The sequence below is a fragment of the Anolis carolinensis genome, chromosome 3 (assembly GCF_035594765.1).
Source record: "Anolis carolinensis isolate JA03-04 chromosome 3, rAnoCar3.1.pri, whole genome shotgun sequence".
NCBI lineage: Eukaryota > Metazoa > Chordata > Lepidosauria > Squamata > Dactyloidae > Anolis > Anolis carolinensis.
Genome location: NC_085843.1, coordinates 288,312,938 through 288,326,897, shown reverse-complemented (window position 1 = coordinate 288,326,897; position 13,960 = coordinate 288,312,938). Strand labels below are relative to the sequence as shown.

General features: G+C 56.8%; 1 protein-coding gene across 1 annotated transcript; it reads left to right on the top strand.

The window, feature by feature from the left end:
• The first annotated feature begins 1,067 nt into the window (after nucleotides 1-1,067).
• Nucleotides 1,068-2,608, top strand: fam43a (family with sequence similarity 43 member A). The gene has a single exon (XM_062977569.1). It carries the CDS (start codon nucleotides 1,373-1,375, stop codon nucleotides 2,471-2,473), a length of 1,101 nt encoding a protein of 366 aa, XP_062833639.1. The 5' UTR covers nucleotides 1,068-1,372; the 3' UTR covers nucleotides 2,474-2,608.
• Nucleotides 2,609-13,960: the final 11,352 nt, after the last annotated feature.

The following is a 13,960-nucleotide window of genomic DNA, read 5'->3' as shown; positions in this document are numbered from 1 at the left end:
TTCCTGGCCATGTGTGTGAGAGAGAGAGCTGTTCAGCTGTGGAGCCCCCCCCCCCTGCCCTGGAGGGAGTCCAGTGGAGGCTCCTTCTTTGGAGGCTTTGATGCAGAGGCTGGGTGGCCATCTGTGTGTGTGTTGGGGGGGGGGCTTTGAAGGCTATTTTCCTACTTCTTGGCAGAATGGGGCTGGACGGTGTGGCCCACCGGGTCTCTTCCAACTCTATGGCTCTATAAATCCTGTGAGGCATATGTTGTGCTGTAGTGCCTGCTTAGAGCAGGGGTCCCCAAACTTTTTAAACAGGGGGCCAGTTCACGATCCTTCGGACCATTGGAGGGCCGGACTATAGTTGGCCACCGAGCAATAATAATAATAATTAATAATAATAATAATAACAACAACAATAATAAAAAAGAGGGTTGGAAGGACCCTTTGGGCCGTTTAGTCCAACCCCTTTCTGCCTTTGTGCACCAAAAGCACAAGCAAAGCATCCCTGACAGATGGCCACCCAGCCTCAATGTTAATAATAATAATGATAATGATAATAATAATAATAATGGTTATAAGAGAAGAAGAGACCCCTTGGGTCATTTAGCCCAACCCCCTTCTGCCCTTGTGCCGTGGGGGCCGGATAAATGGCTTCGATGGGCCGCATCCGGCCCCCGGGCCTTAGTTTGGGGACCCCTGGCTTAGAGGGTGGCTTTGTTTCAGCTGCATCAGGCCTGGGCCAACTTGGGCCCTCCCTCCCCCCCTCCAGGTGTTTTGGACTGAATTGTGGGAGATGGAGTCCAAAACACCTGGAGGGAGGGAGGGAGGGGGGGAGGGAGGGGGGGAGGGCCGAAGCTGACCCAGGCCTGAGCCACATGACGAACCCCATTTCGTGGCGAGAGTGCCTTGGCCTTGCCCGTCCCCCCTCCCCTCCTGGCTCTCCAAGGTCCTGAACCCCCGCCGCCGCTTCAGTCCCCGCCTTGACCGTCCGGACGGAAACCCGGAGCGGACGCAGCGCCTCAGGACTCGGGAGGTCAGGCGCGCGCGGCCCTTTTCCGGGTCCCCCCCCCCCCCCGGGTGTGTGGCCCCTTCCTGGCCCGGCAGCCCCCCTCCCTCCCTCCCTCCTCCCCTGTTGGGGGCGGGGCGTCCTCGCTGGCCCCTCCCCCTCCTGGCCAGACTGGGCGGCGGAGGCGGGAGGATGTGAGTGGCGAGGCGGCGATGGCGAGAGGGCGGCCGCGGAGCAGGAGGCGGAGGCGGAGGCGGCCGGACGGGGCCGGCGCGGCACGAGCAGGAGGGCGAGGACGAGAGGCGGCGGCGGAGGAGGCGCGGATGCGGGGCAGATTCGGGCGGAAGACGCGGCGGAGAGGGCGAGGGGCGCCCGGCGGCGGGGATGCGGGGCCGGCGGCGGGGCCTTCGCCGGGCGCCTCCGGGTGAGCCCGCGGCCGCCTTCTTCCAGCAGCAGCAGCCGCCGCCCCACCGCCAAGAGGCTCCTTCTCCCGCGCCCCGTCCCGCGGCCCGGCTGCCCGTCCTGCCGGAGGCGATGCTGCCCTGGAAGCGGCACAAGGCGGAGCTCTCCGCGGGCCCCCCTCCGCCTCCTCCTCCGCCTCCGCCGGGGCCTTCCTCCTCCCCGTCCTCGCCGTCTTCCTCGGGCGGCGGGCCGGGCTCGGCGCTGCGGCGGCTCTTCTCGTCGTCGCGGCGGCGGGCGGGGCAGCGTCGGCGGCGGAGCTTCCGCGTGTCCCGCGAGGCGCCGTGCGTGCCGGCGCTGTACCTGGGCCACGCGGCCACGCTGCAGGCCAAGGGCGAGGGCTGCACGGAGGCGCCGGTGGGGCGGCTGTGGGCGCGCAGCCAGGGCGGGCGGCTGGGCCTGCGCATGCGCCTCAGCGTGGGGCCCCAGGGCCTGCGCCTCGCCCCCGCCGCCCCCGAGGCCGACCCCCCGCCCTCCCCCTCCGCCCCTCCGGCGGGGGGGCAGCTGTACCTGCTGCACCGCGTGACCCACTGCGCGGCGGACGCGCGCCTCCCGCGCCTGCTCTCGTGGGTGTACCGGCACGAGGCGCGGCACAAGGCGGTGCTGCTCCGGTGCCACGCGGCGCTGCTGCCCAAGGCCGCGCAGGCCCAGGCCCTGGCCCTGGCCCTGCTCCAGACCTCCGCCGCCGCCCTCGCCGACTTCCGCCGCCTCAAGCGCCGCAGCGACGCCCGCCACCAGCGCCAGCGCCTCCTCCTCCTCCGCGCCGCCCACGGGGGCCCCGCGCCCCCCGCCCCGCCCGCGCCCCCCGCCCACGCCGCCCGCGCCGCCCTCGGATACAAGCCCCCCGCCGGGAGGGGCCGCGGCGCCCCCCGCCTCGGGCCCATCGCCGAAGAGGAGGAGGAGGAGGAGGAGGAGGAGGAAGAAGGGGCGGCGCCCCCCGCCGGGGAGAAGGGCCTCGGGGGGCTGCTGCGGGGGATCGGCGCCCTGGGGATCGGGAACGGCCCCGCCGAGCCCGACACCGGGTGAGAGGCCCAGGCAGCGCAGCCACCAAGGAGAGCACGGAGAGGCCGGACCTGGCTGTCCAGGGGACCCCACAGCCGAGTCGGGACGGGACCCCCACTCCTCTGGACCCCGAGGTGCGGGAGACTCCCTTCCACAGACGGAGGAGGAGGGGGCCGGACTTGGTTGCACCCCCTCCTCCAACCCCGAGATGCATGGACATAGACCTCCACCTCCTGGCAATACTGCAGCTCAGGCCCACGGCTGTTGTGAAGACCACCACCATCGTAGACTCCTGAACTGCACCCACGTAGATTGTGAAGACCACCATCTATTCCTGGAAGGTGTGTCACCCACTGATGGCATCGGCCACACCTACACACTCTTGTTGATGCCGATGCCTGTGAGAAATGGAGCCAGGTGAGGAAGGAGAGCGCAGGCAGAGGCATGGCGTCCAGAAAGCATGTCACACACATGAAATGTTTGGGAAGCTCTGGGTCAGATGCCAGGCTTGTTGGCTGCGCCTTCGCTCCCCTCCCAGAGTCTCTCCTCTGGGTCCTGAGGTGCATGGATATGGCCGCTGTGACCCACTTGACTGTGAAGACCCCCAGAGTGTGTGCCTCGAGGGGGTGTCGCCCACGGATAGCATTGGCCACAACGATGTGCTCCTGTTGATACTCCTGAACTGCACCCACGTAGATTGTGAAGACCACCATCTATTCCTGAAAGGTGTGTCACCCACTGATGGCATCAGCCATGACTATTGATGCCGATGCCTGTGAGAAATGGAGCCAGGCGAAGAAGGAGAGAGAGCCGGCAGAGGCATGGCGTCCAGAAAGCATGTCACACACATGGCATGTTTGGGAAGCTCTAGGTCAGATGCCAGGCTTGTTGGCTGCACCTTCGCTCCCCTCCCAGTCTCTCCTCTGGGTCCTGAGGTGCATGGATATGGCCGCTGTGACCCACTTGACTGTGAAGACCCCCAGAGTGTGTGCCTCGAGGGGGTGTCGCCCACGGATAGCATTGGCCACAACGATGTGCTCCTGTTGATACTCCTGAACTGCACCCACGTAGATTGTGAAGACCACCATCTATTCCTGAAAGGTGTGTCGCCCACTGATGGCATTGGCCACGACAATGTGCTCCTGTTGATGCTGATGCTTTTGGAAAATGAAGCCAGGCGAGGAAGGAGAGAGAGCAGGCAGAGCCCGGAGGAAGGGGGGAATCCCGTCCAAAAAGCACAATATGTTTGGAAAGTTCTGGATTAGACTGAGAAGGAGATGGAACGTGGACCTTTGCTCTCCAGGTGGGTTGGCTCACCCGGATCCTGAGGTGCATGGATACTACTGCCCCCCAACTGTTGCAGCTGTGACCCACATCTATGATGACGACAACCACCCTATTTTCCCGAATTGTGCATCACCCACTGATGACGGCATAGCGCATGGCTGCATACGTGCTGGGCCTCGGAGGAAAAGTCTCCAGATGTTCCCCTTTGAGAAATGAAGCTGGTTGAGGAAAGAAGAGGCGGAGGAGAGGGGCACAGGGGGGAGGAGAGGGGCACAGGGGCCTCTCCCCCCCCAAACAGGAATTTGGTCCTTCCTCCCCCCCCTTTGGACCAAGGCCATGGAGGGTGCCTTCTAATTATGGCACACCTGGATTATTTGGACACAACACCCACCCCATCAGACTTACCCCCCCCCCCCAAAGAGGATCTGCCAAAGCCCCCCCCCACTGGGCCCAGGCTGCATGCATGGGGGGGTCCCACTACACACACACTCACACACCCGCCCCCCTTGTCTTTTTGGGGAGAAAAGAACCAGTGAGGCAGCAGATGGAAGCGGAGGCACCTCGGAAACACAGACTCTGCTGGTTTGTTCTTCCCTCTGCCCTTCACCACTGTCTTTGTGGGGTTTTTCATGGGGGGGGGTTGTTATCCAGAGATCTTGAGTTTGTTTTGCACACAACTGGAAGTAATAAAATGCTGAAGGCACCCTCTTTGCTCCCTCCTTGGCCCTGCCGCTAGCCCAGAGGGAGGTGGGGGTGGGTGCGTCCTATGGGACAGGAGGGACCCCAGGGGTCATCCAGTCCACCCCCTTCGTCCAGGTCCAAGGCTTCCTACCCTCTGGCCTCTGCTTAGAAACCTCCAGGCGGGAGGCAGAGGCAGGTCCCCACGGAAAGCAGAGGCAGGAGAGCCATCACCAGGGAAGGATCCTGTTCCTCATGTGCAGGATGAAAGGCAGCAGGATGGACTAGATGGCCTCGGGTGGGCCCTGTGCAGTCATTGATCCCTTTGCTTGTTGCCACACTGAGGGTCAAGGAAATGTCATTTTAATGTACAGGAGGTGGAGGGGAAGGAGGTCTTTCTTGGTGAGGAGGTGGAGGCAAGACATCAGAGGCAGGCAGGGAAACCCGCATGTTTACCCGTCCTCTTCCTCGCGGCTGCTTGTCCTGCGCTGCCTGCCTTCCTTCCTTCCTTCTGCCCCAGCGAGTGGAGGCCTCTCCTGTCACTCTGGCTGGTGGGGGTCCAGGAAGGAAGGGAGGAAGGGAGGGAGGGGACATCTGGCAGGAATGTGCTGGAGCCTGGGAGGGGCCGAGGGGGCCCCCCAGAAGTGCAGTGGGCCCAGGCTGCCCCCACAGTTGCTGGGGAGGAGAAGGGGGGACGTTTGGCCGTCCATGGAGAGAGACTTGGCTCCTCTTCTGGGAGCATTTGGGGTGAAGGCCGCCCTCCCTAGACACAAGTGATTGGCCCTCCCTTCCCAAGCAATCACAAGACGTTCTTCCAGGCAGGAAAGCAGCTGGCGATTTGGGGGGGGGGGGGCTCCAGCCTATGCAGGACCTCCCCAGAGGAGGAGGAACAGGAAGGAAGGAAGGCAGGCAGGCAGAGGCTGGATGGCCATCTGTCGGGGGTGCTTTGAATGCAATTTCCTGCTTCTTGGCAAGGGGTTGGACTGGATGGCCCATGAGGTCTCTTCCGACTCTATGATTCTATGAATGAAGGAAGGACAGACATCCCAGGGGAGGAAGGTTTCAGGAAGCCAAGCCGGGTGGGCGTTGGGTGTGGGGAGGGGGCCCTTCCTAAGAGTCCCAGGAAAGGGGCTCCTCGCGCTTTGAGATTTCAAGGCCAACGCCTGGACTGTCATTCCCAGCATCCCCAACCTCTCTGGACATGCTGGCTGGCTATGGCGTTGAGGGGAGGGGTCTGGGGTGATACCACTCGGTCGGTTATAATGTTTTCATTAGATTTTGGGCAAGGATGGCAGAGATTGTTGGGACAGGCCGGCTGAACAAACAGGCCTCATGGAAGGAATTGTGGGAGTGGGCTTTCCGGAGGGGCGTGGCATCTTATTTGAAAGGTGAATGGAAAAACAATCTGTTTATATTTGGCTATAACTATAGAAATAACACTTCTCTGCCTGTGTTGTGCATCAAATGGGATGGGTTTCCACCAGATCTGTTGGGGTGCTTGTGTTCTCCTAACATCCTCCCCATTGCGTTGGGGGAAGGGGCTCCACCTCAACACGAGGAAGGCCTTGCTGATGGCAAGAGCGATTTGCCATGGAACTCTGCCTGGGAGCGTGGCCACAGGGGCGCCTTCTTTGGAGGCGTCAAGCAGAGGCCGGGTGGCCATCTGTCAGGGCTGCTTTGATGGTGCTTTTCTTGCCTGGCTTGAACTGAATGGCCCTTGGGGGTCCCTCCCAGCTCAGTGATTCCATGATTTGTGTTATGGAGGAACCCTCCAAGGATGAGCCCCCCCCCCCCCAATAGAGCAGGGAAAACTAAACAATAACAACGGGGGGAGAGCCTTTAACCCTGTGACGAAGGCCTTGCCCCACAGCCCTCCCCTGAGTGTTGGAGGAGATGTTTTTGCAGGCGGCCAGACGGCCTCTCTTCCTGTTATTCCTCCAGCCCCAAAGTGTGCTCTGAGTCTTCTCAAAGGGGGGCTCTTTGCCTCCCCCAAACCCAACTGACCCCCCCCCCCTCTGCCTGGACTGAGTCATTTCAGGGAGGAAGAGGAGAAGAAAGAGGAGGGGGGGCTTGTTCTCCTGCCATTAATTCTAGCCTTACGAGGGTCCCCCATCCCTCCCCCCCCCCCCAAAAAAGCTGCTCCGGCTGGGCTGCCTGCCTCGCAAGGCCCAAGGGGCCAGGGGGGAAATGGCTGCTTCCTGAGGAGAACAATGGACCCCCCCCGCCCCCCCCCCCCCCAGCTGCCACTGGGACTCCGATAAACAGGAAGGCCCGGTTGCCGCAGAGCCGAATTCCAGGCAGCTGCGCACTGTCATCTTTTTTCAATCTGGAAAAGTTACAGCTTTAGGAAAGGAAGTTTCAGTGGATCCAGGCTGGGGCTGATGCTGGGCCTTTGGCCCCTTTGGCAGCAAGAGCTTCTGGCTGCGCTTCCCCGCGTCACGCCTTCAAAGAGCCCCCCACCCCTCAAAGAGGAAGCCAAGTGGGGGTGGGAGACCCTCTCTTCCCAGGTTCCCTTGGCCAAGATGGTGCAGGAGGGGGTCTGTGGGGTTCTGGCTGGGCTGCATGTGGGGGGCTCAAGCAGGACCCCCTCCTTCCTCTTTGGAGGCCTGAGAAAGAGGTGCCAAAGGCAATGGCAAGTAAGACTCATGGAGTTGGAAGCCCCCCCCCCCCAATGCATGCATGGTCTGAGCAAAAGGGGCCTTTTATTTATTTATCATGTCAGAAGTGAACCAAGGGTACAGTTGTAATGTATTTAAAAACACAAAGTTTAAAACTTGGCATTTCCTTTGACCAGAAGCTGGCCACTTGGAGTGAGTGCCTCTGGAGTGGCTGGAGTAAGGCCTCTGGTGTGGCTGTGAGAAGGTCCTCCATTCATTGTGCATGTGGCAGGGCTCAGGCTGCATTGTAGTTGGTGGTCTGAGTTTGCTCTTCTCCATGTTGGGAATGAACGAGCCGTTAAGCTCTAATCACCCTCTTTATGAGGTAAATTCCCATTAAAATAGCAAAGTTGCAGCAGTGAGACTTACAGGCAGTGTCAGTTTCGGGAGGCCTCTTTGTCATCAGGAAGGCAAAAGGGATGCAAAGTTAGCTTTAAAGTTTAAAAGCATTTATTGAGGTAAAAAGAAATCCATTGATGGATAGAAAAGGTTCGGACCTAACTAGCTAATCTATCCTGTTCTAATACACATAGACGGATTAAAATAACAAAGCTCTAGATATGCTACATCTTGCTAGTAGAGCGGACAGAGTAGAGCGTCCTCTCTGAAACAAAGCAGGAAGCTGGAAGGAATGGCGACCAGCCTCATGGGGCTGTTCTTCTCTAGGGCTATAAACATTCCAAAAACCAAACTGGGGAAGTTACGTCAAAGCCTTAGGAGAGATCACATTTCTAAAGCATCAAAGGGGTAGGTTGGCCTAAACAGGACATGAGGGAGGAAACAACAGTGAATCCTATCTAGGCATGCTTTGGAAACAGGGAAAGGATTCCCTCAATCTAACTCTAGCATCTATCTGACTACATTTAGACTTGAGTAGTCCAGGATGAATCCCAACACTCCACACTCACATCTCGTGGACTCCACTTTGAAGCCCGATTTACTAAGACAAGCTCTGCATCTTGTGGTGCCAGAGCCCATTCTGTTCAGCAACTTCCATGTCATCTGGTCTCAGCCATGGATTGAGCTTCTGGGTTCTAACCTGCCACTTTTGGACTCTCGCTTGCTGGGGTGTTCCTCCAAGTATCTCTGTAGATCATAGAAAACTATTTCTTGATTTAAGGCATTGGCTCATCCAGAGGATGAGCTGGAGATGTCACTACCTTGGTCCTTTCATTGCTGGCTGCTCCTTCCTGGCGGATGTCAGGTAGTGCAATGCCGGCCAAACAGTATAATTTCTCCAGCATTGTTGGGCGCAGACACCCTGTGATGATGCGGCATGTCCCATTAAGGGCCACATCCACTGATTTAACGTGATGAGATGTGTTGCAGACTGTGCATGAATATTCACCAGAGTAGCCAAGCGCAAGGTCAGATATCTTCACTGTGTCTGGTTGTGATTCCCAGGTTGTGCCTGCCAGCTTTCACATGATGCTATTTCCAGCACCCACTTGTTGCTTGATAGTCAAGCAGTGCTTCTTGTAGGTCAGAGCACGGTCCAGGGTGACTCCTGTGTATTTGGGTGTGCTGCAATGCTCCCGTGGGGTTCCTTCCCAGGCCATCCTCAGAGCTCGAAAAGGGGCCCTTGCTTTCAAGACCCAACGGGCCCCCACTTCTCATTCCAGGACAACCCAAAGGGACCCTCCCTCCACACAACACTTTCTAACTTTGGTCCTTGAAAGAGAGGGTCAAGAAGCCTCAACACAAGCTCACAAACACACACACACACACACATGTGGAAATAGTGCATGGCCTCCTTCTTGGCTATGAGTCCTGGTCCCATAATTATGGGCGATCCAGGATCCAGACAGACAGACCGCTGCACAGCCTTGAAGCCTGTCCCTGGTTTCTCTGCTTGATGTCTATTTGTTAATTGACATGTTTGTTCCTAAACTGGGATGTTAGTCTTCCAAGTCCCAAAGGCGTCCCTCTCTGCAGGGACTGCGCTGAAGGGGGGGCTCAGGGGGCAAGGGACAGGCGGGGAAGGAGCCCCTCCCCACCAGCGTCTGGCCCCAAATCCTTGGAGGGGGGTGGGCCAGAAGAAGCAACAGGGTGCCAAGCCTAGAGCCTGTCCTTTCCAACAATGGCAGCCTGATATTATTATTATTATGATTACTGCATCACACATGTGGCCTTGGGCTCCTGTGCACACGCATGCCGGCATCCATTCAGCCGAGTATGTGCTTCCTATGCAGCTGGGCTCGAGGCTGCTCAGCATTGCCTTCTGCAGCCGTATCAGCCTGTGACTCTCAAGGTTTATGCTGCACATCCGCAGCACAGCGGCACATTTCTCATGGGAAGAGGACATCCACACCATGGCATGCGCCACTTCCAAACAGCAGCAGCATTGGCGGAATTGCCACAAAACCAGGAGTGGCTCAGCGGGAGAGGATGGCGCCCTGTCCAAAGGCCTCCAAACCAGGAAGGAGAGAAGAGCCTCACTCTGCCAGGCAGGAGCAGACCATCAAAGCACCCCTGACAGGTGGCCACCCAGGCTCTATGTCAGTCCTTGGAAGTTATAAGACACAATACGAGCTCACACAGGTAATTCCTGGAAACACTTTATTGATGTCCTTCTTGCCAAGATGAACACAAAGCTACTACTAACCAATTCCTGCCCAGACCCCAGCATATCAAACTACTACTTCCCCCGACCCCCCTTCTACATTCACACCTATCTGTTGACATTCCTTTCCCAGGCTTGAAGACCAGGGCAGGCCACAAATCAATCCTCCTAGCCAGATGGCCCTTATCATTTATGCTAATAATAATAATAATTTTATTCTTATACCTCGCCCCATCTCCCCATAGGGACTTGGGGCGGTTCACATGCTATCTCCACCCCAATTGCTCTGGCAGGATGGGAACAGGTCAGCTCGTGTGAATGCTGGGCAATCACATCCTGACGCTCTATTAGGAATCTCCAAGGAAGTGCAAGTGAAGGTGGGCTTTGATTCATCTGATAGAAGCCCCCCAGGAAAGAGGGGAAGCAAGCCACGCAGTGGGGTGGATGCAAGCTGGGCCTTTGCCCATTTGGCCCAGGGCTGAGTGCTCTGCGCATGGCAGTCCTGATACGGGCCAGAAGTGGCCCCTTTCGCCCAGCACTGGGGTCCGTCCATCCGGCCCTTCCGGCACCGCAGACCCAAATGCCGAGGCTTCAGACGCGAGCCGAGAGAAGGAGGGCCAAGCAGCAAAGGGCAGGTTCTGCTCTGCCTCCCGAGCCCACGCAGAACGAATGTCACGGAGAGCGCAGCCTTCCCAGGATGCACGGCCGCTTTGCGCAGCCTGAATGCGCGTGACCTCAGGAGGCGCTCCGTCCGCCAGGAGCCCTTCGCAGCCACAGACGTCCAAGGGCCTTAATCTGAGCCGACAATCCCAGCCGGAGCAGCCGGCAGCGGCAGGCGGCTGGAACCGGCACAAGACAGATGGCTTCCCAGCGCAGAGCCAGGAAAGGGAAGTGGGAACGCAAAGCCCGGAGTTGCCCCACCACAAAGCCCTCTTCCCAGGCTGAAGTCCTGAAACAAGGCTGCGCAAATGGTCGTGCTGCACAGCTGTTGTGATGAATGGCAACTTTGCACAAATGAACAACTGTGCCCTCAATGCACACGTGGCCCTGTGCGCCAGGCATGTGAGCAATGTGGTGCACTTCCATGGATTCACAGAGGAGGAAGGAACCATGAGGGCCATACTGTCCAGCCCCTTCTGCCAGGCAGGGAGACACCATCCGAGCCCTCCCGACAGAGGCCCATCCAGAGAAGGAAGGAGGCTCCACCAGACTCCCAGGCAGCAGCAGCAGATTCCACAGCTTTGTCCATCAGGAAGTTCTTCATAAACATGGTGTGTGCATTGCGCATTCACTCCTGCATGCGCCACTGAATGTGGGTGTGGGGTCAGGTGGGGAGGGGAAGGGAGGGAAGGACATGCCCACCTGCCACACTTTCCACCTCCCCATTCTGCCAGAGGCCCTCACATGAGGTAAAAGGCATATCTCGGTTCCCCCTTCCGCTGGGCTGGGCACCGAACTGGACGGTGGTCAAGGAGGTCAAGAGGGCTCCAGCCAGGAGTCAGGGAAAACGCCCATTTCAGCACCAGAGCAAAGCCTCCTCCTTTCACAAACCACGAAACTAAGACAGCAAGGGCTTTTGTGGCTCTTTCTAGCCACACAGGTGTGATATCCCATGGGCCATGGAGTCCTGATCCCAGTGCCATTGTAGCTGATGAGGAGGAAAACAGGGGATTTTTACCGGCTCAGCAGAGCCGGAATCTTTCCAGATGCCTGTTGATGTTTCTACCCGAGAGCCCATTAATGACGACCTTGACCAGGCCTTCCCCACTGCCTCCCCTCCTTTTCCCAGGAAACAGTCCTATGCGGCGGGCAGGAGCGAGAAAGAGCAGGTTCGGAGGAGCTTGAGAATAGCAGCTGAACAAGACGCTAATTAGCCATGTTCCCCTGGGAAATTATAGGGAGGAACGCATCTGGAAGTAGATGTGTTTCGTTCTTCCTTTCCCTTGGGAAAGGAAGCGGGACACCTGCTTTGCAGAGAAATGAAACCGGGATAAAAGTGCCGGACACGAAGGATTCCATGCTGAGTCAACAGATCTACTTCGGGAGTGATTTCGTGGTTCCAGCCAAGTGTGGACTTCGCAAAGTCCGCAACTCCAGTTTCTTGTCTTGCCTTGTCTAACCAAGTATTCAAGAAAAATCTTGTCTTGTTTCCAGCCTTGGACCTTGCATCTAGTATCAATCCTTGTTTCTAACTTTGCTGTGGACTTACTTTGAACCTTGGAAAGGATTTGGACGTTTCCCCACTCTATTGCTTGCAAATAGAGTGTGTTTCGGTTTGGATCTTCAACTTTGGACTCTAATATAAAATATTGGACAATATAATTTTGGACTATTTTTGACCTTTCCTGAAAGGTCTTTTATTGGACTATATTTCCTACTTGTTTTTATTATTCTTACATATTTCCTTAATAAAGATATTAGATAGTTTTTGGCCTCCGTGTGTCGGTTCTTAGTGCTCTCGTTGCCCTGGGCATGACAACAGGCCTTCTTCCATGAAGACAAATGCATCTCCCACCTGCCAGTGGCCCAAGGGCCTTTCTCACTTGCATCTCCCCATATCTCTTGGGACAGATTAGAATAGCGTGTTAGCATGTGAGAAGATGCCGTGAGGGCAGTGGTTTGGAATACAGAGCTCCTGGGACAAAGGTCCAGCAGCCATGAAAGAGAGGATGGGGTGGATGGAGGGCCTTCTATCTCCTTCTGGACCCAACTCCCACCATTCTTGGCCTCAGGCCCGACCAAGAACTCATGAAGTCATCCCTTTGGCACCTGGGCAAACTTGGACCATCCATCCTTCCAGGTGTTTTGGACTCCAACTCCCACCATTCCTGGCCTCAGGCCCTTTCCTTTTCCCCCTCAGGCCCGACCAAGAACTCATGAAGTCATCCCTTTGGCACCTGGGCAAACTTGGACCCTCCATCCTTCCAGGTGTTTTGGACTCCAACTCCCACCATTCCTGGCCTCAGGCCCTTTCCTTTTCCCCCTCAGCCGCTTAAGCGGCTGAGGGGGAAAAGGAAGGGGCCTGAGGCCAGGAATGGTGGGAGTTGGAGTCCAAAACACCCGGAGGGAGGGCCAAAGGTTGCCCAGGCCCCTCCTGCCTCCCTCAAGCAGCCTCTGGGGAAAACGTATTGTGGGGCTTGCATTGTGCCTTCCAAATAGTAGGAAGGGTTGGACTGGATGCCCTTTGGGGGTCCCTTCTGACTCTGCAGGCAAGTCCACAGAGGAGAAGTGACCCCTGATGTGGATGGTGAGGGGCTGGGAACGGTCCTGGGGGCCCTCCATCTCTGCTGCGTGGGAGGCTCTTATCTCTGCTCTTCCCAGAACCTCTGGCGCCTCCTTATCACAGCCTTTGCCCACTTCCTCTTCCGCGATCTCAGCGCAAACACGGCTCCACAGGCCTGTGACTCTTCCTGCAGCAGGCACACGCTCCCACACACTGCACGGCCCACAGCAGGAGCCACAGATGTGGATGACTCTACGTCCCTGCTTGTACTCCATATAATAAACTAGCTGTGCCCGGCCACGCGTTGCTGTGGCGTTGTCTGGTGGTGTTGGTGAGAAATTGTTGAGCTAGTGGTGGTATTGAATGTCTGTTGTATGGTTGTCTTTATGTTTAGTATGCACACTGAAGTGGATTATATGGCAGTGTGAGTCAAGATAATCCAGTTCAAAGCAGATAATATAAGATTCTCAATGGGTTATATAGATGTGGAAGGGCCTTGAGTCTACACTGCCATATAATCCAGTTAAAATCTGATAATCAGTTGAAGAGGCCTAAGTGAGGCCTAAGTCTTCCTGTCCCCTGGGCTGAGTAGGTTTGCTAGGAGACCAAGTGGGCGGAGCTTAGCCTTCTAACTGGCAGCAATTGGATAAAAACTATTATTCCTCTCCCTGTAATTAGGACTTTATTTTTCTTTTCTTTTTGTTGTATCAACCTAGAGCCGTGAACGATGGGTTGTGTTGTCAAATTTCGAGGTAAGGGGGCCTGTAGTTTTGTTGTTTTGTCCGCTGCCCTGATGCCATCACTCTTTTATATATATAGATGTTCATTTTTTTTGTTCAACAATAAACGTGAGTTATTCTTCATGGACAAATAAGGCATCCTCTGAAAATAAGACCTAGCACATCTTTGGGAGCAAAAATTAATATAAGACACTGTCTTATTTTCAGGGAAACACGGTATCTAAAGAAAAGGGACGTTGGGTTGGGCAAGCGAATATGAATGGCCTCATGAAGGAGGGAGAGCAGCCCTGGGGAGGAAAGAGAAAGGGGGCTGGAGGGGCCAAAGGGGAGCACCCCTTGAAAGAGAGGCAAGCAGCAGGCAAC

What these genes read in the sequence shown, in the direction of transcription:
- fam43a (XM_062977569.1), top strand. Translation starts at nt 1,373, where the DNA reads ATGCGGGGCCGGCGGCGGGGCCTTCGCCGGGCGCCTCCGGGTGAGCCC.